Source organism: Hypomesus transpacificus, chromosome 8, assembly GCF_021917145.1.
Source record: "Hypomesus transpacificus isolate Combined female chromosome 8, fHypTra1, whole genome shotgun sequence".
Lineage (NCBI taxonomy): Eukaryota > Metazoa > Chordata > Actinopteri > Osmeriformes > Osmeridae > Hypomesus > Hypomesus transpacificus.
Window position 1 is genome coordinate 2151511 of NC_061067.1, and position 22118 is coordinate 2173628.

General features: G+C 49.2%; 2 protein-coding genes across 5 annotated transcripts; both read right to left on the minus strand.

Moving 5' to 3' along the window:
* Positions 1-973: 973 nt before the first annotated feature.
* pabpn1 (poly(A) binding protein, nuclear 1) lies at positions 974-11587 on the minus strand. Of its 2 annotated transcripts, none has more exons than XM_047024452.1 (7): positions 11101-11587; positions 9186-9294; positions 8294-8361; positions 8020-8126; positions 7333-7420; positions 5653-5807; positions 974-1631 (listed from the first exon to the last, which is right to left on the minus strand). In XM_047024452.1, exons 1-7 carry the CDS (start codon positions 11233-11235, stop codon positions 1439-1441), a joined length of 855 nt encoding a protein of 284 aa, XP_046880408.1. In that variant the 5' UTR covers positions 11236-11587; the 3' UTR covers positions 974-1438. The 2 variants fall into 2 exon arrangements, with proteins under 2 accessions (XP_046880408.1, XP_046880409.1); XM_047024453.1 differs by lacking the exon at positions 974-1631 and adding an exon at positions 1990-2576.
* Positions 11588-12146: 559 nt separating this feature from the next.
* Positions 12147-22088, minus strand: zfhx2 (zinc finger homeobox 2). Of its 3 annotated transcripts, XM_047024437.1 has the most exons (6): positions 21975-22087; positions 20171-20329; positions 19352-19409; positions 14912-19161; positions 14349-14745; positions 12147-14038 (listed from the first exon to the last, which is right to left on the minus strand). In XM_047024437.1, the coding sequence occupies exons 1-5, from the start codon at positions 21978-21980 to the stop codon at positions 14350-14352; spliced, it is 4869 nt and encodes a 1622-aa protein (XP_046880393.1). In that variant the 5' UTR covers positions 21981-22087; the 3' UTR covers positions 12147-14038; position 14349. The 3 variants fall into 3 exon arrangements, with proteins under 3 accessions (XP_046880393.1, XP_046880394.1, XP_046880391.1); XM_047024438.1 differs by having other exon boundaries at positions 12147-14745; positions 14912-19116; positions 21975-22088; XM_047024435.1 differs by having other exon boundaries at positions 12147-14745.
* Positions 22089-22118: the final 30 nt, after the last annotated feature.

Consider the following 22118-nt stretch of genomic DNA (forward strand, 5'->3'; position numbering starts at 1 on the left):
CCATTGACACTGTATGACTATGTTTAGCTTGTGTTCTGCTCCTCTCTCTTACCAACCGTCTCTGGAGGAGGGGATCCCTCTCTGAATTGCTCCTCCCAAGGTTTCTTCCATTTTTTCTCCCGGTGGGAGTTTTTCTGGGAGTTTTTCCTTGTCTTCCTTGAGGGTTTAGGTTGGTTGAGGGGCAGTTCTATGGGCGCATGTGAAGCCCTCTGTGACATGCTTGCGTGTAAAAAGGGCTATACAAATAAATTTGATTTTGATTTTTTGATTTTGATAGACAGTAAGAAATAAGTATTCAAGAAAAGTCTACTTATCGTCACTATTTTGTGAACGAGTTCTTAGAAATCCTTCAGCTAACTTTCACTTGTTTTGTAAGTATGATTAGAAGCAGTATTCTCTTTTATAACTTGGCATTAGCAGAAACAAAACGTATGTTGTCCTTTGGCATTTAGAAGTGTCAATACTGTCTTGTAGGAAGTAACTTTGCAGCAACCCTGTGGCTCAGTGGGTAAGTGTTTACCATCAAGTCTACTGCCAAACGCGGTAACCCTGGTCCAAATCTCGGCTCAAACCAATTGTTAATTCATTTAACTGATATGAATTATGTAATATGTTATTTCCAAGTGTATAGAAGGTGGACTCCGTGGTGTAATGGGTTGAGAACAGGGGCCTAAAACACGACAACCTGGGTTTAAAAACAGCAGTGTAGTGCCTAACATCCGTGGGCCCTGTAACCGCAGCGCACTAAGGCTCAACCAAAAGTCTAAAAAGAAATAACCTTTTATCAGTTTTATTTATAAGTTGAAGAGCTGCAAGATCCTTCTGCCAGATTTGAACACAAGACCCCAAGCCCATATCCTTAACCACTTAACTATCAGGGATCATAATCTACACTAGTTGTTAATCAAAGTTAGCATGTGTGTTTTGGGGTAAATGACCAAAGATTCAACTCCTATTTCAAAACAATGACAAGTTTCATTTTTACACAATGGTCTTTATTTTTTAGTTCTGTCTAATTACAGACTCATGGGTTAAAAATAAAAAAAGCAAAACATTTTTTTCTTTTTTTTTTCTCCCTCAAACCCAATCCCCCCTCCCCGTTTCAAAACACCAAACCTCTCCACACAACCCCCCGGCCTCTGAAAGAAAAGTTTGATGCCCTCAGTTATTAAATTAATTGTTGCCTTTAGCCCCGTGGTGGTCCTGAAGACAAGCTGTGACTGCCCTGACCTCAGAGACATGAAGCTACAACAGGCCTCTCCCTCCCCCCCCCCCGGGTCCTGCCACGCTCACCACTCTGCTATCTGTCTTCAGCTCTCTCTACATATAAATATGTGTACTGGGTAGGTTGTCTGAAGTGTGTGTGTGTGTGTCTGGGTCTAGTGTGGTATGTGTGTGTTTGCGTGCCTGCGTGCCTGCGAGTGAGTTAAAGGAAGCCTCAACGCTTGTTGTTGTAGTAAATGCCCCCTGCGGTGGGTCTGTGGTCGCCCTGCCCCCCGCCCCCACCCCCCCACACAGACAGGATGGGGTGAGTGTGCATAGCGGGGGCAGAGAGAGAGAGAGACGCCGCTGAGACTGTAGGGGGCGCTGCCACGGGAGGAGGGGTGGACAGCCTCCACTGGTCCTGAAACCTGCAACGACAAGAAGTGGTCTAATATACAGAGAGAGGGAGAGAGGGGGGAGGTGAGGGGGAAATGGGGGGCGGGGGGTTTACAGCACAAAGGGAGAGGCAGGCACAGATGAAGAGGGTTTACGCAGACAAAAAAAGGGGATTTGCAGAAGTCTGGCCATGCCTTCGTGGTTGCAGGTGGTACAATAAAGGAACAGACAAAAAAAAAAAAAAACAAGTGTGTCCCACTGAACACTGAACGCCAGTCACCATCAGAATGACCGAGAGAAGTGTGGGGCACTGAACACAGCATGAGATGGAGTCAGAGGTGGGCGGCAGTAACCGTAGTGATGAAGAGTTAGAGGGGAGGGGGGGTTGGGGTGAGTGGTAGCTGGTCAGACAACACAAGAGAATATGATACTCCAATACCACAAACTAAAATAAAAATAAAAGAAAAAAACATTTGCTATTGGAAGTTTCACATGTGAGGTACATTTAAAATAAGAACAAACATCACATTCTCCTCTCTGGTCACCGTTTCCGATTGCAAGCATGTTTAGGGACGAGGGGGGGGCTGGAGGTCACGCTGCAGGTCACAGCCAGAAAGAGACACGTCTGCAGCCTGAGATTACATCATCTTCTCAAAAACAAAACTGAAATGCCACCAAATCTCCCCCCTCCTCCCGCCCCTTCCCCCTCCATGGCCATCACATATCTTACCCGGATGGTGGCCCAACCTCCACTGCACACGCACACACACAAACGCACACAGCGGCCAGTCTGTCTGTCCAGGAGATGTTTTTTTTTTTTTTTTTTTTATGTCTTTTTTTTTTTTTTTTTTTCTTCTGGGGGTTCCTTCCTTTATTGGGGGTATTTTCATTCTTTTTTGTATGGGGACATGGGGGTGATAGTAAGGGGAGGGGTGTATTAGTAAGGGGAATACCACGATGTTGTTCGCCCTCGGCCCCTGGAAAAGAGAGAGAAAAAGAGGGTGAGTTTTTTTTGTTTGGCTTAAGAAGACGGACACCAATTGTTTAGGTGTGGAGTATACTTCTGAATATAGTGAGAGTGTGTGTGTGTGTGTGTGTGGGGGGGGGGGTAGAGGGGGGGCCTGGGGAGATCTCAAGCCTTAAAAGTACACTGAGGAAAAATATTGTTTAGGTTTACATAGATCCAGTGACATTCATACCATTTTAACGGTATTGTGCCATTGGTTTCATGAGTTCACTGGTTCTCCCACCAGTGAACGTGTGTATAAGATAGTGACCCAGTGAACTGTAGGGCTGACACCAGCCAACAGTGGAATATGTGTACGTAGATTCTTAGAGCAGATGTTGAGAGTCTAGTGTGTGTGGGAGGGGGGGGTTGTGAAGGCAATCTCTCCCTCTTTCTCTCTCTCTCTCTCTCTCTCTCTCGCGCTCTGTGAGAGCCGTTTCTGAGGTCACTGTTGGGAGAGACCCTGAGGACAAACACCACCCCCAGTACCCCCAGCAAGACACAGAGCTCACACACACACACGACTGACCTAGCAATCTGAGGGACTGGACTGCACCATTCACTCTCCATTACTCAGTCACACAGAGCCAGGCTGAATCACAGCGTCACATCCTCCTTCCCCTCTAAGCAGGAACCAGTAGCCATGCCAGCGCTCTGACCGCGTAACTAGATGCTGAGGTGAAAATCAGGCTGCAGGGATGAAGCCTCCGTTCTGGGAGTGAAGGCCGACCAACAGGTTCAGCGCCCCCCCCCCTCCCCCCCCCCCCCCCCTGAGTACCAGTGGAGGTCTGGGTGACACCAGGAGAGCAATGGAGGTTCTTCCTGTTCTAGGTGAACAGGTTCCTCACATTGCTGGAACCCATCTCACACCTTCCAGACCTCCACAGGGACAGGCAGAGGTCTGTTTGGCCTGGGTGTCAGAGGAAGTCCAATTCAACTGGCTATTTAACGGGTGTGTTCACAGACAAGGCCCGCCGACCCCTGACCTCCCTTGTCAGGGTGCCTTGTTCTGGTTGGACCGGGCCCCCAGAGGGACCTGTGTTTGGGGGGGGGGGGGGGGTGTTGGGGGGTCTGGTGTTTGCGTTAGAACGCGACGAGTGCTGAGAGATTCTGATCCATTAGGACGCCCGTATTCTAACCACACAACAGCTGGAGCACACTGTCAGAACAGACACTTCTTGAATGAAGCAAGAAAGATTGACGACTCCACTGGAACTGTCGCAGAACAGACAGCAGGATTGACGGACTGTTCTAATGGTCAGAATCTGTGACGCTCGTCGTGTATGAGCGCACTGAGGGTGTTCTCGCTCTGACCCTCCCTTTCAGTCTCTCTCACAACAACACTGATAAAACATGACAAGGGCCCAACACAGAGCTCTACAGTGGGGCCCATACCCGAGAGCTCCACAGTGAGGCCCACAGTGAGCCCCAGCGCAGAGCTCCGCGGCGAAGCCCACTGTGAGTCCCAGCGCGGAGCTCCGCGGCGAGGCCCACTGTGAGCGGTCTACTGACTCATCATGGGGACCCCCCTCCCTCTCACCTCACACTGAGAGACACAGCAGGACACACACTCCAGGGAGGGCCACCTGACTCCCAGTGCACAGCACTCTGGTCCACGCCGGGTTTTACATACATAGGGGGCAGGCTTTTGCACAGATTGAAAGCAGATACAGATACACACCAGAGGATGGGGCTGCCCTTTGAAAAGGTTGCAGGCCTTTGAGACATGGCTAACGCCTTGACATGAAAACAACAGCCACGACCACGAGGAACACGGTGACGCAGGCACCTGCCATGAGCCAGCAGACCAGCGTGAGGACACTTCCACCTGTGTTCTCTGATCAGACCGGTCAACTTCCAACCAGGCGCTGGGGGCTGACTTCACCAGACAAGCCACCAGAGCTTCTTTTGAGTTGAGACGCACACACACCATATGTGCGTGTGTGTAGACACATGTAACGCTCCAACTCATACAAAGAGCCTGCCCCTCATGCATGTACAGCCAGGGAGGAACACACTGCAGGGCACCAGGAGTCCAGCTGCCTCTGCTACCGTGGCAACACCCCCACATAGCCCCCCCCACGTACCCACCTCTACCTACCTTAGCTCACCAGGCCATAGCCACCTAGCCATACTCACCTACCCTATTTCACCCATTCCCCGCCTACACCACCGACCTCACCTCAGGTCTTACCCACCCACCCAGCCAGCCCCCAGGAAGTGGGGGATGCCAGAATCCAAACAGGACCTAAATCTAGCCTGAAGGATTTCCCTGAATCTGTTAGGCTGGGAGCTGACGTCACCACACTGCCCCAGACAGGTTTACCCAGCCAACCCTCTCAGCTGTCCTCACATCGACCCCCCCAGAGCTGTCCTCACATCAACCCTCTGAGCTGTCCTCACGTCAACCCCCCCCAGAGCTGTCCTCACATCAATCCCCCCAGAGCTGTCCTCACATCAATCCCCCCAGAGCTGTCCTCACATCAATCCCCCCAGAGCTGTGCTCACATCAATCCCCCCAGAGCTGTCCTCACATCAACCCTCCCAGAGCTGTCCTCACAGCAATCCTCATTAACCTAACACGCATCCTTGCCCTTCCACCTGTCATATGCTTTCAATGAGTCAGTATCCATGGGTCAAAGTGCATTGATCCATGCTGGGGAAAAGGTGGAAGTCAGAATGGAGACAGAATTTCTGAAGTTCTACTAAACCACCGTTCCTTCCCTCCCTCTCCATTTCCAGTGAGGGTGGAGAACCTAAAGGAACCATTACTATGGCTCTTCTAAACTACTGTTCCTCCTCCCCTCAACCCATCCCTTTAAACCCCGGCCCCCTCCTGTCCTAGACCCCAGCCCCCCGGCCCCCTCCTGTCCTAGACCCCGGCCCCCTCCTGTCCTAGACCCCGGCCCCCTCCTGTCCTGGACCCCGGCCCCCTCCTGTCCTAGACCCCGGCCCCCTCCTGTCCTAGACCCCGGCCCCCTCCTGTCCTAGACCCCGGCCCCCTGCTGTCTCTAAGCCTCAGGGTGTGGGTGTCCCTGCAGGCTCACCTGAACGCCCGTCCTCTGCCTCTGGGCGGTGTGTAACCGCTGTAGTAGCGTGCGCGCGACGATGAGAAGTTTCCCCCTCGTGAGCGGAAGCGGGCCCGTGGGAACCCTCGGTCTGTGGTGCTGATGCCGGGCCGGTTCGTCCTCTTGGCGCCCACCTGGAAGGACACAGATCTGGTTACACTGGAGTTGATACTAGTGCTGATTCTGGGAAAACACTACTAGTTACACTGGGCTCTCACTACAGTATCGACATACACGTCTGCACAGGGATTGCTTTGTTTCTTTATATTTTCATTCATATCTGCCTTTTTTATTCGAGAGATGGGAAATGTAGGGAGACAGGATGACATGTAAAGGATGACATGTAAAGAATGACCCGGGCCGGATTCGAAACTGGTGGCTGTGATTAGCCCTTAGCCTTAGGTGAGTTCTCCACACGTTTGTGCCGCATACCGACAGACGTTGAGGATGTTTGAAATATCTGTGCTCCAAACCCTACACCCTCCATATCTGTGCTCCACACCCTCCATATCTGTGCTCCAAACCCTACACCCTCCATATCTGTGCTCCAAACCCTACTCCCTCCATATCTGTGCTCCACACCCTACACCCTCCATATCTGTGCTCCACACCCTCCATATCTGTGCTCCAAACCCTCCATATCTGTGCTCCACACCCTACACCCTCCATATCTGTGCTCCAAACCCTACACCCTCCATATCTGTGCTCCACACCCTACACCCTCCATATCTGTGCTCCACACCCTCCATATCTGTGCTCCAAACCCTACACCCTCCATATCTGTGCTCCAAACCCTACACCCTCCATATCTGTGCTCCACACCCTACACCCTCCATATCTGTGCTCCACACCCTCCATATCTGTGCTCCACACCCTCCATATCTGTGCTCCACACCCTACACCCTCCATATCTGTGCTCCAAACCCTACACCCTCCATATCTGTGCTCCACACCCTACACCCTCAAGAGTTGTGCTTTTCTCAGCCGTGGCCATTTTGAAACAGCCGTGTCAAACGTACTTCTCCAGTACCAGGGTGTCTAAAGGTATAAACAAGTTAAATTTAAGACTTTTTAATACCACTTCTAAATGAAATTTAAGACCAAACTTACAATGGAAATACAGATCAAAAGTGGAAATTTACAGTCATCTTTCCACATAAACACACTGATGTCTGTTCAAAATTAACACCAACCTTAACCACAAATACTAGTTCTTTTCAAGCCATTTGTTATTGAACTTGCATTTCCCCATGTTTCTAAGTTGAGTGGCTATCAACCTGTATTATCTGTATTGCCGATGCTTAACGTCATCAAAAGCTGCGCAGTTGGCTACGCTCTGACCTAACCATAGACAACGCAGCGCATAGCCTACCGGAAAAAAATATTTGACCTGGCAGAACAGATTGTCTGCATTTTTGCAGTGACATTCCCCCCGAGGCAAGTAGGGTGAAGTGCCTTGCCCAAGGACACAACGTCATTTGGCACGGCCGGGGAATCGATCTGGCAACCTGAGTACATAGGACCCTGGTCCTACACACCAGTGGTCTGCTACCCTCCTGATCTCAACATGGACAAAATCATATTTGAAGTGTTCATGACATTAGAAATGTAATATCATGTAAACAATGATATTACATCTCATGTGGATTCTCTCCTCACCTTTATCTGTCTTCCTCGAAACAGAGACTCGTCCAAGGCCATGGCTGTCCTTACAGACTCCTTGTCTGCAAACTCTATATACGCAAACCTGCAACAGATGCACAAACAGCTCATGTTATAACCCAGAGTGTGGCTGGGGTGCAGGCATCCAGCCACTCCCCACCGAGGGGAGAGAAAACAGAGAGCAAGACAGGAGACAGTGAGGAGAGAGACAGCACCAGAGAGGAGACAGTGAGGAGAGAGACAGCACCAGGGAGGAGACAGTGAGGAGAGACACAGCACCAGAGAGGAGACAGTGAGGAGAGACAGCACCAGAGAGGAGACAGTGTGGAGAGAGACAGCACCAGAGAGGAGACAGTGAGGAGAGAGACAGCACCAGAGAGGAGACAGTGAGGAGAGAGACAGCACCAGAGAGGAGACAGTGAGGAGAGAGACAGCACCAGAGAGGAGACAGTGAGGAGAGAGACAGCACCAGAGAGGAGACAATAAGGAGAGACAGCACCAGAGAGGAGACAGGAGAGAGTGAGAGTAGAAGCCGATCAGAAGAGAAAGGAGAGAGTAGAGAGAGCAATGAGAGAAAGAGAGAAGGCGGGAGAGAGCAGAGGCAGAAAGAGAGCAAGGAGAACTCGAGGAAGCAGCGAAAGGAGAGAGCGAACAGAGGAGAGCCAGGAGTGAGCGTGTACTGACCCTTTGGGATGCCCTGTGAACTTGTCACACAGGATGGTGACTCTGTTGACAGAGCCGCAGCCATGGAAGTGAGCCTCCAGTTCCTCTGCTGTGGCCCCATAGTCCACCTACACACACACACACACACACTTAACAACTGCACACACTCTCTATACATGTAGGATGGTAGGCCTCATCAGGGCCATGGTAATTTAACAGCTAAACATGCAAGACTCGGATCGTAACAGAAGATTAGGCTGGATACGGATGTTGTCTACAAGAGAAAATGTCTTACGTTTCCTACGTAGATCGAGCGCCCATCAGCTTCCATCTTCTCCTCTATGGACATTATGACAGGACCAGCTGGAGAAAACCATTTAGAGCCGTTACTAAAAATACATTTATTTTTACAAGTTGATGCTAATCCACCACGACAACTCAACCTAAAGGTGCAGGAGGGAACTTTCAAAAATCAGTTCAAATACGAGAAACGGCACCCATAATTCTTGGCATAGATCATTGGATCATCACAGCCGAGTGCTTGGTGGTCCAACGAATGCAGGTAAAAAGTTAGACGGACATATGAACCGCGGAAAGGGGGATGAAGGGTAAGAAGGCACTAGCCAGCTACGATGTTTTCGCAACAAGGTTTTGTCAACACCTACACAGCCACAGCCACACGCAAAAGCATTCAGTCCCACATTTGCTACTGAGAAAGTTGCAAACTTTAATTCCTGTCTGTATCACAGCGAGCTAGCGTAGCGAGCTAGGCGTAGCGTTCCTCCCTGAAGGCGTGTCATCTCTGGGATTGGGAGGGGCAGAAGCTCAGGGCTGTTATGGTGTCTGGGCCGTCTTGCAGAATGTAGAGGCACCAACTTGATTAACAACCAACCATTCAGTTTGTGATGCGTACAGTACCGGACAGTTAGTGATGCGTACAGTACCGGACAGTTAGTGATGCGTACAGTACCGGACAGTTAGTGATGCGTACAGTACCGAACGATTGATCCGAACATGTGCCGTTACACCCATGTGACCTAGGCTAAACGGGTACGAAATTATACTGACTGCCCTATTACCTCTGCTACACAAGTTACACACACGCACCCCTACAGGTTACATATACACACACACACACAGGTTACATATACACACACAGGTTACATATACACACACACGTTACATACCAGGTGGGGGGCTGAGGTTCATCTGTTTCTCCACCTCGTTCTGTAACTCCTTCAGCTTCTCAGCTTCCTCCTCCATCTCTCGCACCCGGGCTTTGATTGCCTCCAGCTCCTGTAGAGGTCAACACGCAGTCTGTCAGCCAAATATCGCACACACAGTCCGTCAGCGCACACACACACAGACTACCACGGTCACCATTCCAGGGACGGTGACCTCAAAAAGAAAACGGAAGCATGCAAGGTCCTGAACGCACGTGTCTGGCTCGCCCAGGACAATTGAATCCTGCGGCTGAGCCCAACCAGGCCAGCCTGAGCCCAACCAGGCCAACCCGAGCCCAACCAGGCCAGCCCGAGCCCAACCAGGCCAGCCCGAGCCCAACCAGGCCAGCCCGAGCCCAACCAGGCCAGCCCGAGCCCAAGCAGGCCAGCCCGAGCCCAACCAGGCCAGCCTGAGCCCAACCAGGCCAGCCTGAGCAGAGCAGCCCCATCTGCTCATGACGTGATGAGCTGGCTAGTGGGGAGGACGGGGGGGCTTTGTAACCATTCATTTCAAAATGCCACCTCAGCAAGATCCTCCCTTGGCCCAGCCCTGGACAATAAGACGGCAGCCACAGCATGTTGGGCCGCCTGGCTGGGTGCATGCCCTCAGTCCCTGATGCCTCGCGGCTCATTCACAGTGCTGCATTGCAGCGCAGCTGCTCAAGCTTCCTCCTGGACTGACGCCGCTGGCACGCGCTGGCCTCGCCGTTGTTGCACGGCAGATTCTGTCTCTCACCGCGTCTGATGGATATCGTTGTCACAGATACGCTGCCGTAAAAACTGACAAATATATATAATAATCGCAACAACAACAAAAACACTACGATATGGTATACATTCAAGAGGAGATCAACTTGAAATTCATGGCAGGGTCTGGGTGTCAATGAGGCTTGGTGTACGGGTAAACAGGGCAATACTTGTACACTGTCGTGTTTTGTCGCATATTTAGTGTGTTGGCCCAACTCCCACAGCCACCCTCTCGTGCGGACATGAGGGCTACATACCGGCCCGAGATTACCGCAAACCACTTATATCATTTTTTACTTAACGCGTAAGATACAGTAACGAGTTAGCTTCATGGCGAGAAACAGTCACAGCTAGCTAGCTTAACATCGAGCACTATGCGCCTGTTCTAATACACAATGTGCAACTAGCCAAGTCAAGTGCATTCGTCACCTCCATCCTAATATTTAGCCTGCCTTCTTTCCAATGAAGATGGACAACGTAGCTAAAGCCGTGTCAGGCTGGCAGTTAGTAATACATAATTTAGCAATCAAAATACCTGTATATTTTATACAAAACTCAGAAATTCCACCACATACAACTCTGGCTGTACCACATTACAAGCTGGCTAACTAAAGAGAGCTTCGGTTTTCGAGCTGACAATTCACAATAATGTTCTGTATGCCCCATGCGTCGCACCGCCACCCGCGTTCTAGCAATGATGTTCCATAAAAAGAGGCGTGTTTACCGTGAGCTGTCGCCTTCTTTGAGGATATACTCGCACTGCGCCGGCTAATGGCGGCCCGTCCTACCCTCGCCCCTGTCTCCTACATCTCCGTCTCGCATTTTTGCGACGAGTATTTTTCCCCCCACCAGGTCGACAGATCTGGCGCAGAGAAACTAGCACCGCTGCTGCGCCAACATGGCCGCCAAAACCACGCATGTCACCACCCATTTCTACTGCACTGCGTGAGCCACAATGGCGGTAATATCGACCAGGCAACAATACACTAATATTCAAATAAACAGAGTACAATAATATAACTTTCAGACCAAATACAACTTGTATACAGCCAACATTAAATATCCAGTGAAACACGTGCATTCTCTGGAGCTTTAAGTATATTTACGGGCACGAACTGTGCCCTTCACTTACCGGGTCCTCGATAGCGGCCTCTCCCTCTTCTAACCCCGGCTCCTCGTCGCCAACTCCTGTGTCTTCCAACTCTGGGTGACCAGGATCAGAGTCCAAAAGGGATTCCTCCGCCAGTCCGTTCCCGAACTCCGCCATAGCCCAATTCTGGCTGTACCGACGCGCCTCGTGGCTAAACCAACGTTACAGGCCCCTACTCACACAAGGGGGAGAGTGAGTGGGGCGAAACGAAAGAAAAAAAACGGCGGAAAACGCCGCTTAAGGAAAGTTAAAACGGGAAATAAAAGGCCAGCTTCGGTTAAAGCCACTATTCAAACTGGAATCCAAGCCGAGAAAGTAGTACAATTTAAAACGCTCTCGGGTATCTGTTGCTAATTTACACCAACAGAACCTACTTTATTTACATGAGAAAATGTGTGTAAATGCGAGGATCTTCTACGCGAGCGCGGTGTCCCTCAGTTCAGAAATGGAAGCCAGGGGCGGGGTGATTGTCTCACTGCAGGCGTAAACTCGCAATCTCATTTGTCCGTTGACGTCTCGAGACATACCCTCTCTTCCATCCCGTAGCTTCCATTGGCTAACTGGGTTTCAGCTTTTGCCTCGTTTGACTACCTATTACTCGATAACATGTCTGTCAATCCCCACCCCCTAACCGCCGTTCGTCACAAACTGAATTTATGGTACAGACTGTAGTCTGCGTGACACATTTTGCTCACCTAATCCAACCCTGATGACCTTAGTTTGTGAACCAGATGTATTTTGACCCAACACAAATCCAGCTTGACCGGTGTAAAACTAGATTTACGATTAAATCGCGCGTATCGCGTTTAACAGAGGCCAATGGAAATGTTGCAGGAAAAGCAGTGAGTAAAGGCATTAATCATGCATCGAGCCGTTACCATGGGTGTGGCTTTAATCTGTTCTCAATTATCTTGCAGATTGAGTGCCCAATTCACTAACGTAAAAGAACCGATACTGTGCAATAACAATAGAAACAGTCAAGTTTCGCAATATTGGTTTCCAAAACAAAGTAGCCTAATACTTCAATATCAATTCAAATGTTTTTATTTATTTTCTGTATACCAAAAGGAAAACAGAATGGAGATCCAACACATAAGGCAGGTACAAGTGAGGAGGAAAAAAAGAAAAAAGCTTAATCAAAATTCTAACATTTAATAACAACACTGCCACCATCATTATTTAATATTCATACCAATAACATCTCTTTATGAGCAAAGAGATGTGATTAAAACCATTATCAATAATAATCAAAACAGTGATGAGAGTAATGATAATAACAGGAGTAGTACAGCTATAACAATTGTGAGATAATCAAGTGACAATGAAAAAATGATTAGAATAACAAGCAGATCTCCGTAAAACTATCTAGCTTGGACAGTGCAATACCGTGTCACCCAGTCTGCAGGCACTGCTCTGACACCCAGTCCTTGGTTCAGACACAAGCTACAGCTTGGCACCATTGAAATGATTAGTTCATCATAAAGGACATTTTTAAAACCAATTATTAACCAAGTCTTTGAACATCAAGTGCCCTGTGTTGTGATAGAAGAAATGCATTATTCTGTAGCTCGTGTTGAAATCGTGGACTGGCTCGAGTGTTAAAGCCCAGGGATATCCTTTTACAGTTTGCATTAAGAACATCTCTCCTGCTCTCTGTCAACCTCAAGATTGCTTTTTGGTTATCAAATGACAGAAAAGCAAAGGAAGAACAACTTTGGAATATCAGTTTTTCTTAATATATTTCTTTTAAAAAAAGTTCTTTTTTTAGTTTTGCATTTCTTTTTGTTAAAACTATTAATAGTAACATTATTAATAACAATAATATACAACTTAAACTGAAGGAAAACTTCTTTAGTATTTCTTGTCACGTGTCCTTCAAACAGCACCATCTTCTCTATTCATTCACAACTTTACATTTTTCCAAATTGCTTACTCAAGTTTCCTGTCACCTTGACAACTGAAACGTTTTTTGAACATCCACCCTCTTTTCGGGATTTCTTGCATGATCTTTAACCAGCAAACACATAACCAGTAATACCAACCACATTTCAAGACAAAAAGAAAAATGGGAGGGGAAAATAAAAAGTTAAAATATAGAAAAAGCTCATTTAAAACCCCTAAATTGAAACCGTGTTCTCTTAATCTGTTTGGTCAACATTGTTCTGACCTAAGAAAGTTGTGTTGAAGTTATATTTTTGTTTGTAATCATACGTTTGCACACTGATGAAACTGGGTAATATGAAGAAACTCTCTCCACTTACGTATTTACGTCTTTTTACACAGAATTCATCAAATAGAAATGAATCTACAGTTATCAGGATTAAGACTTTCCTTGCACAGCAGTGAGGTCTGATCCATGTTTAGTTTGGCATTTAGTGAGCCCTATGCAGGTCTTTCTGACCAAGTCTGCTCTTAGCAACAAAGAAAAAGGAGAAACCACCCATTGAGTTCAAGTGAATTACGAGAAGACATCCAACATGCATCACATGTCATTATTCATAAGCTAAGAGACACACAGCATTAGAATTCAAGAAAAATATTACAATTTAAAATCCAAAGTGCTGTATGCCAAGAATCTGCATTTTCAGCATCTCCCATGTTATTTTCCCTGTGTGTTGAGGATTGTCGTGAATAAAAGGTAAATGTGATACAGGTGGGTGGTGGGGGAAACTACAACCAGATATATAAAGTATCTTCAAGTCCAAAGTGAACTGATGCACTTTCCTTCTCCCGTGGACCACCTCACCTACAGAGTTATTTGGCACCAGGGCCAAAGACAGTTCATGTTCCGCCCACCGGTTCACTCTGGAGAAGCAGTCTGAAGAATCTCAACACAGTCAGACGAATGGCCGTATTATTGATGCATTTCCACAGTCTTGAGTGGATGGTGCGATCGATAACTGAAAACTGGACCAGACCACTGACCAAAGACAAGAAGAATGCAAGGAAGGTTATAACCACAGGCCAAGATTAGACCAAACTGGAGAAGCTGAGCCAACCAGAGAATATAGTTTAATGAGCGTATGGCAAGTATACTCCAAGTAAACTCTACATAAAATGTCCAACTGATGTCCAATGAGAGAGAACAGGGCCATCGGGTGCAACAGCCTTTTTCAAACCTCAAACAAAAGAATATTAGCTTTTGATAATTTGAGCCCAATAATGTGTTAATTAGGTCTAGAGGACCCAGTGGGTCCAGAGTCTTGTACCAGACCAGAACCGATCTGTACCTTAGCTGGTGCTGCTGGCTTGAGGTGAAGAGGACTCAACAGTCTCTCCACCAGAACCAGTGACAGAACTGGATCCAGCAGCAGACCCATTGTTGTTGACAACAGCACCCGTCGCAGGCTGGCCAAAGTTAGTGGTTCTCAGAGTGGCTAGATGTCGGGGGGAGAAGACGTGGGCTCTGGCAGCGGCCCTGGACTGGAAGGCCACACTGCAGGCCTCACACCTGCCCCTCAGACTCTCCCGAGCCGCGGGCTGGCCGGCCGGCGGTGGGCTGGACGGCTCTACCACGCTGAGCTGGACTGGCTTGGGCAGGATAGGGCGGTTGGCCCTCAGAGCGTTGTAATGCAGGTAGCTTCCAGAGCTAGTGTCTACCTTCTTCGCGGGGTCCGATGATGGAGACTACACGAGGATGAGGTTGAAATAGAAAAAGGGACATGGGGAAAGGTTAATATCAGTATCAAAGGCTTGTGTCTACAATTAAATCACATACACAGTTAGGGAGGAGGCAATGAAGTGGAATTCTTAAATCAGATTGAAATGAATCCAGTGGAATCCTGGTGCTTACCAGCTTTTCCTGCTGCAGGCGCCATCGCTTCTCCTTAGCCCGTGTGTTCTGGAACCAGATCTGAACGACCTTGAGAGGAAGGCCTAGCTCGGTGCCAATGGCCTCGCACTCCAGCGCGTTAGGGTGAGCACACGTTTCGTAGCAGGACTGCAGGATGGACAGCTGTAAGCAGGACAGGTGTGTGCGTGGCCTGCGACTAGTGGAGTGGTGAAGGAAACTGGACTCCGTAGATTTGGGGACACTGGGGGAGCTGGTGGTGGCGTCTGTGCCCGAGCGCCCTGTGGAGGAGGTGGTGGTTGTGGAGGAGGTGGTTGTGGTGGGGGATGTGGTGGTGGGGGATGTGGTCATGGAGGGGGCAGGAGCAGGAGTGATGGTACGGGGCTTAGAGACCGACAAACCCAACTGTTCCCTTGAGAGCGTGTTGATCTTGAAGGCTCCTTTAGGAGACCAATAGCTCAGCCCATTCTGCTTCTGAGCAGCAGAGGGTGGTTTGTTGATTGGTGTGGACGTCAGTTTGGGTACCATGCGGCTGGAGACTGCAGGACCAACCTTTTCCTCACTTCCATCATACTCCTCGTCTGTTCTCTCTTCGTCCGCGCTTTCCTCTTTCATCTTGCGTTTCTGCGGTGAGCGAGTTGGGACGGGGAGCGTCTCCTTAGGAGCTGCAGGAAGAATTGGAGGTGTGATTTTCGGTGCAATTTTGACCATGGTGATGTTGCTAGTCGTCTCCAGCTTGGTCTTTGGCACTGCAGACACACTGCTGCTCACAGACGAGACCGTGGAGAGGGCAGCATCCTTCGGCTTGAAGGGAACCGGATTGGAAGATTTCACAGCCACCTTCTCTTTCGCGGGCTCTTTGTCAGGCTTCAGGAGTGTCCGAACAGGCGTGGCTGCAGTCGAGCCACTGCTGTTGAAACTGGCGTTTGACTTGGGAAGGGTGGAGAAGATGGGTTTTGAAAGGGGCCAGGTGAACTTGATGAGCGGTTTGCCCACTGCCGCCAGAGTGCCGTCACTAACGAAGCGAACCTCCCCCTTACGCTCTCGGGCTCTCATGTTCTGGAACCAGATCTGCACCACTTTTTTGGGGAGGTGGACCCACTCCGATATCTGCTCAAACTCGTTCTTTCCAGGATTGGGGTCTTTGAAATAACAGCCGTACAGCACATCCAGCTGCTCCGCCTGGATGATGGTTCTGGAACGCCTCATGTCCCTGTATCGCTTTCCTTTGGACTTCCTCTGCTCCTTATCCTTCTCTTTCTCTTTCTCCTGCTCCTGCACCTTAGCCCTTTCCCGCTCTCTCTCCACGAGGGTGGCGTTCATTCTCTCGGCCGCCCTCATGTAAACAGTGCTGGGTTTGGACATGTTATTGCTATTGATAAACCCCCCACTGTTGGAAGTGGACGTGTTGCCAGCAGGGTCAGGTTTTACCTGGACCACTATCAGCCCTTTGGCTGTGGGCCTCAGGCCGAGGCCGTCCAGCAAACGTCCTTTCTGTACTGAGGTCTTGTCGACCATGGAGGACAAGGAGGAGGAAGCCTGCGTTGTGCTGTGGCTCTTCCCCATGCTGAGGTCCAGGGCAGCCTCGCTGTCTTCGCCGTTGGGAAGGTACGGAGAAGCCTGACGGTACGACGAGAGGGACGGTGTGAGGAGAGGGTCGGAGAATCTTGTGACGTTGGGCGGGCTTGGAAAGGCAGGCGCTTTACCGCCATCCCCTTCTGCCACGCCCACCCCGACCACAGAGGAGGGAAGGGAGAGGACATAGGGGCTGAGGAACTGGGTGGAAAACGGAGCGAGGGAGAGGGACAGAGGCAGGGACTGCAGGAGGCTGCTGGGAAGTCCGGGATGGTCCATGGCGACTTGAAGAGGGTTGGGAGGGTCAGCCTGGGCTTCCAGCTCCAGATCCACATCAGGGTCCAGCCTCTCCCTCTTGATTTCCACCTCCTCACGTTCCAACTCCCTCCTCCTCTTCCTCCTCTTGGCCTTCTGCGCTACGGCTTCCTCATCATCATCCTCGTCTTCGGCGTCTGAGAGAAACACGGTGGTGGAGCGCAGTACCTTCCCTCCGCCCAAGCCCTTGTCTCCCGCTGGGTCGCTCCTGAGCTCCTCCCTGACAGGGCTGTCAGGCTGCTCCCTCATGAACGCACTCTGACTGTCCTCATCTGACACGATGACTGAGGTGTAGACCTCTTCGTTGTCCGAGTCAGAGGTCAGACAAGAACCCGCTGGAGTGTCCGTCCTCCTGCCTCCACTGCTGGAGAGATCCATGGCCTGACTGCTGGACGCCTCGCTCTCTACCATCGCAAGAACGCGGTCCTTCTCATTGTTTCCCGTGCCCCGGTCGCGCCTGGCGTACCTTGCCATGCTGCGTCTGTTTTGTGTCGCCAGGGCTTTTTGCCTTTCTTTGGCGTTCCGTGCATCGCAAAGCCACTTCCGCACCTCCACCTCCGAGAGGCCAACCTCCTTCCCCAGAGCTTCACAGTCCTCGTGGGGCGGGCTGACAGCGTCGGCCTCACTACGCGACTCCAGGAAAGCCAGGAGGACCTGTGACTGGAACTCTGACAGCGTGGGCAGGCCTGGAGAGATGTGCCAACCTCTTGGATTGCGCAGGTGGCGAGTTTGGTCTGGGAAAGTTAAGGTGCATCGAAAGGGGCTGGATTTCGGGGTGCTGACCGAAGTGCATGGGCTTGTGCCGGCTTGAGATTTTTGAGGGGTGGAATCTGGGCTAAGCGTGAGGTTTAAATTCACCGGGCTGTAACTGGAGTTGCTGGGAACAGACACAGAGGGCGAACGGTTGTCGTTGAGGAAAGTTTTGTCTGTAGACATTGGGGACAGCGTTAGATTTGGTTTAGCCAATTTGCCACCGCACTTGTCAATGTCTCCACTTTCATCTGGACCAGAGATTCTCCCATCTGTTGTGCTATCTCTATCCGCCATTTCATTGTCTCCCTCTTTTATACAGGCCTCAAATCTGTTCTTTCTGCCATCTTTCAGTTGATGTGCAAACTTTTTGTCCTCTTCCTCCCCCATCTCTTGCCCTCTTTCCATCGTCAAATTATCTTCCTCCTCAACCTTAACGTTTGGTGACTCTCTTTCAGAAGCACATTTACCCTCTTCCTTCGCCGTCTCCTTTTCACTCTTGACATCCTCCTTTCGGTCGTCTGAGCTTGTCGGCAGGGTCGTTGGGATTCCCAGCGTGGGCCATTGGGTGTGCAAGGTGCTGAGTCTTTGGGCTAGGAGGGCTTGCTGGGCTGCATTGAGACCCAGTAAGGGCATGGACTGGGTGAGGTGCTGGGCATCTGACCCCAGGCCCTGACTCTGTGCCAGGCCGTTCAGGATCATAGGCATCAGCATCTGAGGCTGTGGGATCAGCTGGGTTGTGGCCGCGCCAGGTCCCGCACCAGCCGCAAACAGGGAGGGGAGGAGGGAATGCGGGAGGGAGCCGGGGCTGGACGTGAGGAGGGTGAGAAAGGCAGAGACAGCCTGGGACGAGGCCACAGGGGAGGAGAGCAGAGAGGAAGCTGACACGGTCTGAATCTGATCTCCATCTTTGGCTGTGGTCACCGCTGCCGTCAGGTTTCCTGGGGCAATGCAGTTGCCGCTGGTGGCTGGGACCATCTGGGAGGCTCCTCCCCCGGAGGTAACGACCAAGCTAGGAGCTTTGTTGTTGTTGCCGCCGGTACTTCCAGCGTTTCCAGCTGCACTGCTTGCTGCGTTTCCAGCATTTCTGCTGCGGGTCTGATGTAAAACAGATTTCATATGACTCTCCAGAGTTATGGCATGGTTATAAGAGACTCGACACACGGCACACTGGTAGGGCTTGGTTGATATAAAGGGCCGAGAGAGAGAAGGGAGCAGGGGAGAAGGGTTGTCATTTTCTCCACACTGATTTGAGGACCCCGTTCTCATCCTTTGGATATGGGAGGTGGAGTTGTAGTGGACACTCAATGCAGTCTTGGTAGGAAAAGCCTCCAAACAGGCACTACATCTGAACGGTCGACTGTCGCCGCTTTCCGCCACAACACCGTTTTTACCAGCTGATCTGTCGTTGTCTGGAAACTCTGTTCTTGCGAGTTCCTCCGTTTGTTCCTTTTCTGGATGTGACTCCAGGTTAACGTCATCCCTTTCCGGTTCCCCCATCCTTTCTAGCTCTGCATCAACCTCAGGGTACTTTTCTGGTTCAGAAGTCTCATCGGGTTGACATGATTCTGTGGGGGAATTTGAGGCATGCTTCAGATGTGATGATTCGGTATCTGATTTGAAAACAAAAATGGTAGTTATTAGTTTAAAACATTTTCAAACCTACTTTATCAACTTTGACAACACCTGCATGTCCTCTACCTGATGGCAGGTTTGATACCGGTCTGATACCGTTCGCTGTGATGCATTTAATAAACACTGTGGGAAAGTGAGTAACTTCTGCCCCGCTGAAGAGAAGCTCACCTGTGGCGTTCTGAGAACCTGGATCCTCCACTCCACTCACACTCTGTTTGGGGGCAGCCTGTGGAGAAGACATTTGTCAGGTTATTTTGTTTAACGTAAAATAAAAAGGAACTTTAAAATATTCCACTCTGATCTGCAGGACACAACAGCTTAGCATCAATGGGACATCGGTTTAGTACCAGTGAGGGTGACACATTCAAGGCATTGTTGCCCATTTAAAACAACTAAAAGGCCTACTTTACTTCCTCATGCAAATTAGATTAGTATAATTGCATAGACATCAGCCACCACAATGTACAGTCCGATATCTGTGTAAATGTCTCCACCCATTGACTCTGTAGTAATAAATAGCACAACACAGATAATGGTTGTCATTCATCCAGTCTTGCAGGCTGATCAGTGGAGTGCAATGACATTTCTTTGAGGCCTCCAGACTCTGCATCATCCTCCATATACAAGAATAACATTGACCCGAGTGCTGACTGAATACATGATAGATTAGTTTCCCAACCAGGACTTGGTTCAGACTTAATGAAAGCGTAGCCTCAAGCTGTATTCACATGACAAGCAACTCGTTGCTGGGGCAGACCGAGCAGCATCATCATCATGTCAAGATTTGACATGAACACCCTCATTCAACAATGACTGTTCCAACACTTGCTTCCCAGTTGCATGGAATGGCCACTTAGGCTAATGCTAATGTGCCGAGGACAGTCTCCTTCCAATCTAAAATAATCTAGATAACGTTTTGGGGACCCATTTGTGTCAAATAACTCCCCCAGTGGCAAATCTTCCACACAGCATGTATATAATACTTACTATGTCCAGCAGTTTGTCCACACAGGTAGGAAGAACACTGTGTCTGTCAGTCAAATGCTGAGAGAGGGAGCCCCGGTCTAGTTGCTCTTGTTGACACAAAGGACACAGCCACTTTGCCACCCCGTTGCTGTCACTGCACACTGTCTCTCCAGACTCCTCCTGGCAGACAAAGATGCGTTTTAAAATGTTACAAAACGTACAGACATCTTTTAAAACATTAGCCTCATTTCTAAACAACACTGCACAGCCACGTTATGATGAATAACTTAAACCTGCAGAAATGGCCTGATTATTGACCTTGATAAGAAATTTGCACCAGAATCAAACAATATGAAGACTGCACACCTTCATTACAATGCACGAATCATGATCCATTAGCTAAAACATTTCCCCACACACCACCAAAATACCAACGACCGACATAATCCACCGTCAACAACTCAATGCAGTGCTGTTTTCAAGTAAGAAAGAAAATACTCGACACGCATTGAGTGATTAGTTACCATATCTGGCAGATACCATTTTAAATAATACCAACATAATCTACAACTACAATGCACCGTCTTGCAGAGTAGAAACTTACCGATGTGAACCCGTTTTCCCCAAAGAAAGATACCAACACAGCGCTTTTGCCCACTTGCGTCCTTAACCTCATGCCAATTACCAAGCCGTGCCCAGAAAATATCGTTTTAGCAGCAAGCCGACTTAAGAACGCTGGGCTGCATATCAATGTGTAATCATATATTTGTGGAAAAAATCACAAGTCTTCATTGTTTAGAATTCGCTCTAATTAATGAGCAGCCTAATTAGCTGTGCCGACCAGTGATGAATCAATTACCTAGCACAGGCTAGTTAGCTTGCTAATAAGACACAACGTCGTAGTTATGTTGCTAGCTGGAATGCTATGAATTCATTAAAAAGGAGGACCGCAAGATCGCTGCTATGCAAATCAAGCAAAGTACGGCTGAAAATAGTAACATACACATCTAGCTACTGCTTTGTCTGGTATAATAAGAGATACCGTTAGCTAGCAATAAATGTAATAAACAAAAGGGCTAAAGTCGTGGCACTAAGCCTGCTCCTTACCTTCCTCCCACTAGACTCGACAGAAAAAAAACTTATCTTACCTAACAAACCCAGGTGTACATGGCTTGGTACTTGGCTACCCATCTCGAGGCATATGTGGTCGGCTTCAGATACCAAATAGATTAAGTAGGCTTTTAGGCGTCTCATCCAAAACCTCGGCCTCGAGTTGTTTCCTTACCCCACTGATTGTGGACTGCCAATGGGGCATCTAGTATTACACCACCCGCCGCCTGCTCAACAGCGCAAATTGAGGCCTACACGGACTAAGCTATTTAATTAATGAATATGGGTTCCCTTTACAGATGTGTAAAAAACCTCGCGCCCCCTCCTCCCTCTCCATTCCACAGAACCCATGAACGCATTTTAATAGTCAACTTCATTATTCTACATACTTTCGCTCGATTCATGGCCATTTCAACTAGCTTTTACATCGTTTCAAGTCGTAATTGACGATAGAATTAAATGCTAGGCTACTTGAAACACACTAGCTACGTGCACACAGAGAACGGCGAAGGGGTGGCGGAGAGAGGGAGAAAAGACGGAGGTTGAAAAGTTTGGAATTTAATGTTCGAAATCTGTTTATGGAACTGCATGACTTTCAACATAATCATTCACTCGAAACTATGAATTGCACACCACCCTTCCAAATACAGCAACACTAATTCGATGTCGGCTATCTTGTTTAATTAACTTCAGAGCAATTAGCTAATGCATTTACCTGCATGGTCGCCGCTCCAGCGCACGCTTCCCCTTGCTCTTCAAAACTGAAAAGTTTTCTCTAGCTCGCCCTCCCTCGCTCGCTCTCTCGCCCTCCCTCATTCGCATTCACCCTATCCGTCTCGCTACGTCCCTTCTTCCCTCT

Coding starts and splice junctions, on each gene's coding strand:
- pabpn1 (XM_047024452.1), bottom strand. CDS start 11,235: ATGGCGGAGTTCGGGAACGGACTGGCGGAGGAATCCCTTTTGGACTCT. Junction 9,295..11,100: donor AGGCCGCTATCGAGGACCCG/GTAAGTGAAGGG, acceptor TGACCTCTACAG/GAGCTGGAGGCAATCAAAGC. Junction 1,632..5,652: donor GGCAGAGGACGGGCGTTCAG/GTGAGCCTGCAG, acceptor TTGTCGTTGCAG/GTTTCAGGACCAGTGGAGGC.
- zfhx2 (XM_047024437.1), bottom strand. Junction 19,410..20,170: donor TGGACAAACTGCTGGACATA/GTAAGTATTATA, acceptor TCTTCTCCACAG/GCTGCCCCCAAACAGAGTGT. Junction 19,162..19,351: donor AGGTTCTCAGAACGCCACAG/GTGAGCTTCTCT, acceptor TTTTCAAATCAG/ATACCGAATCATCACATCTG.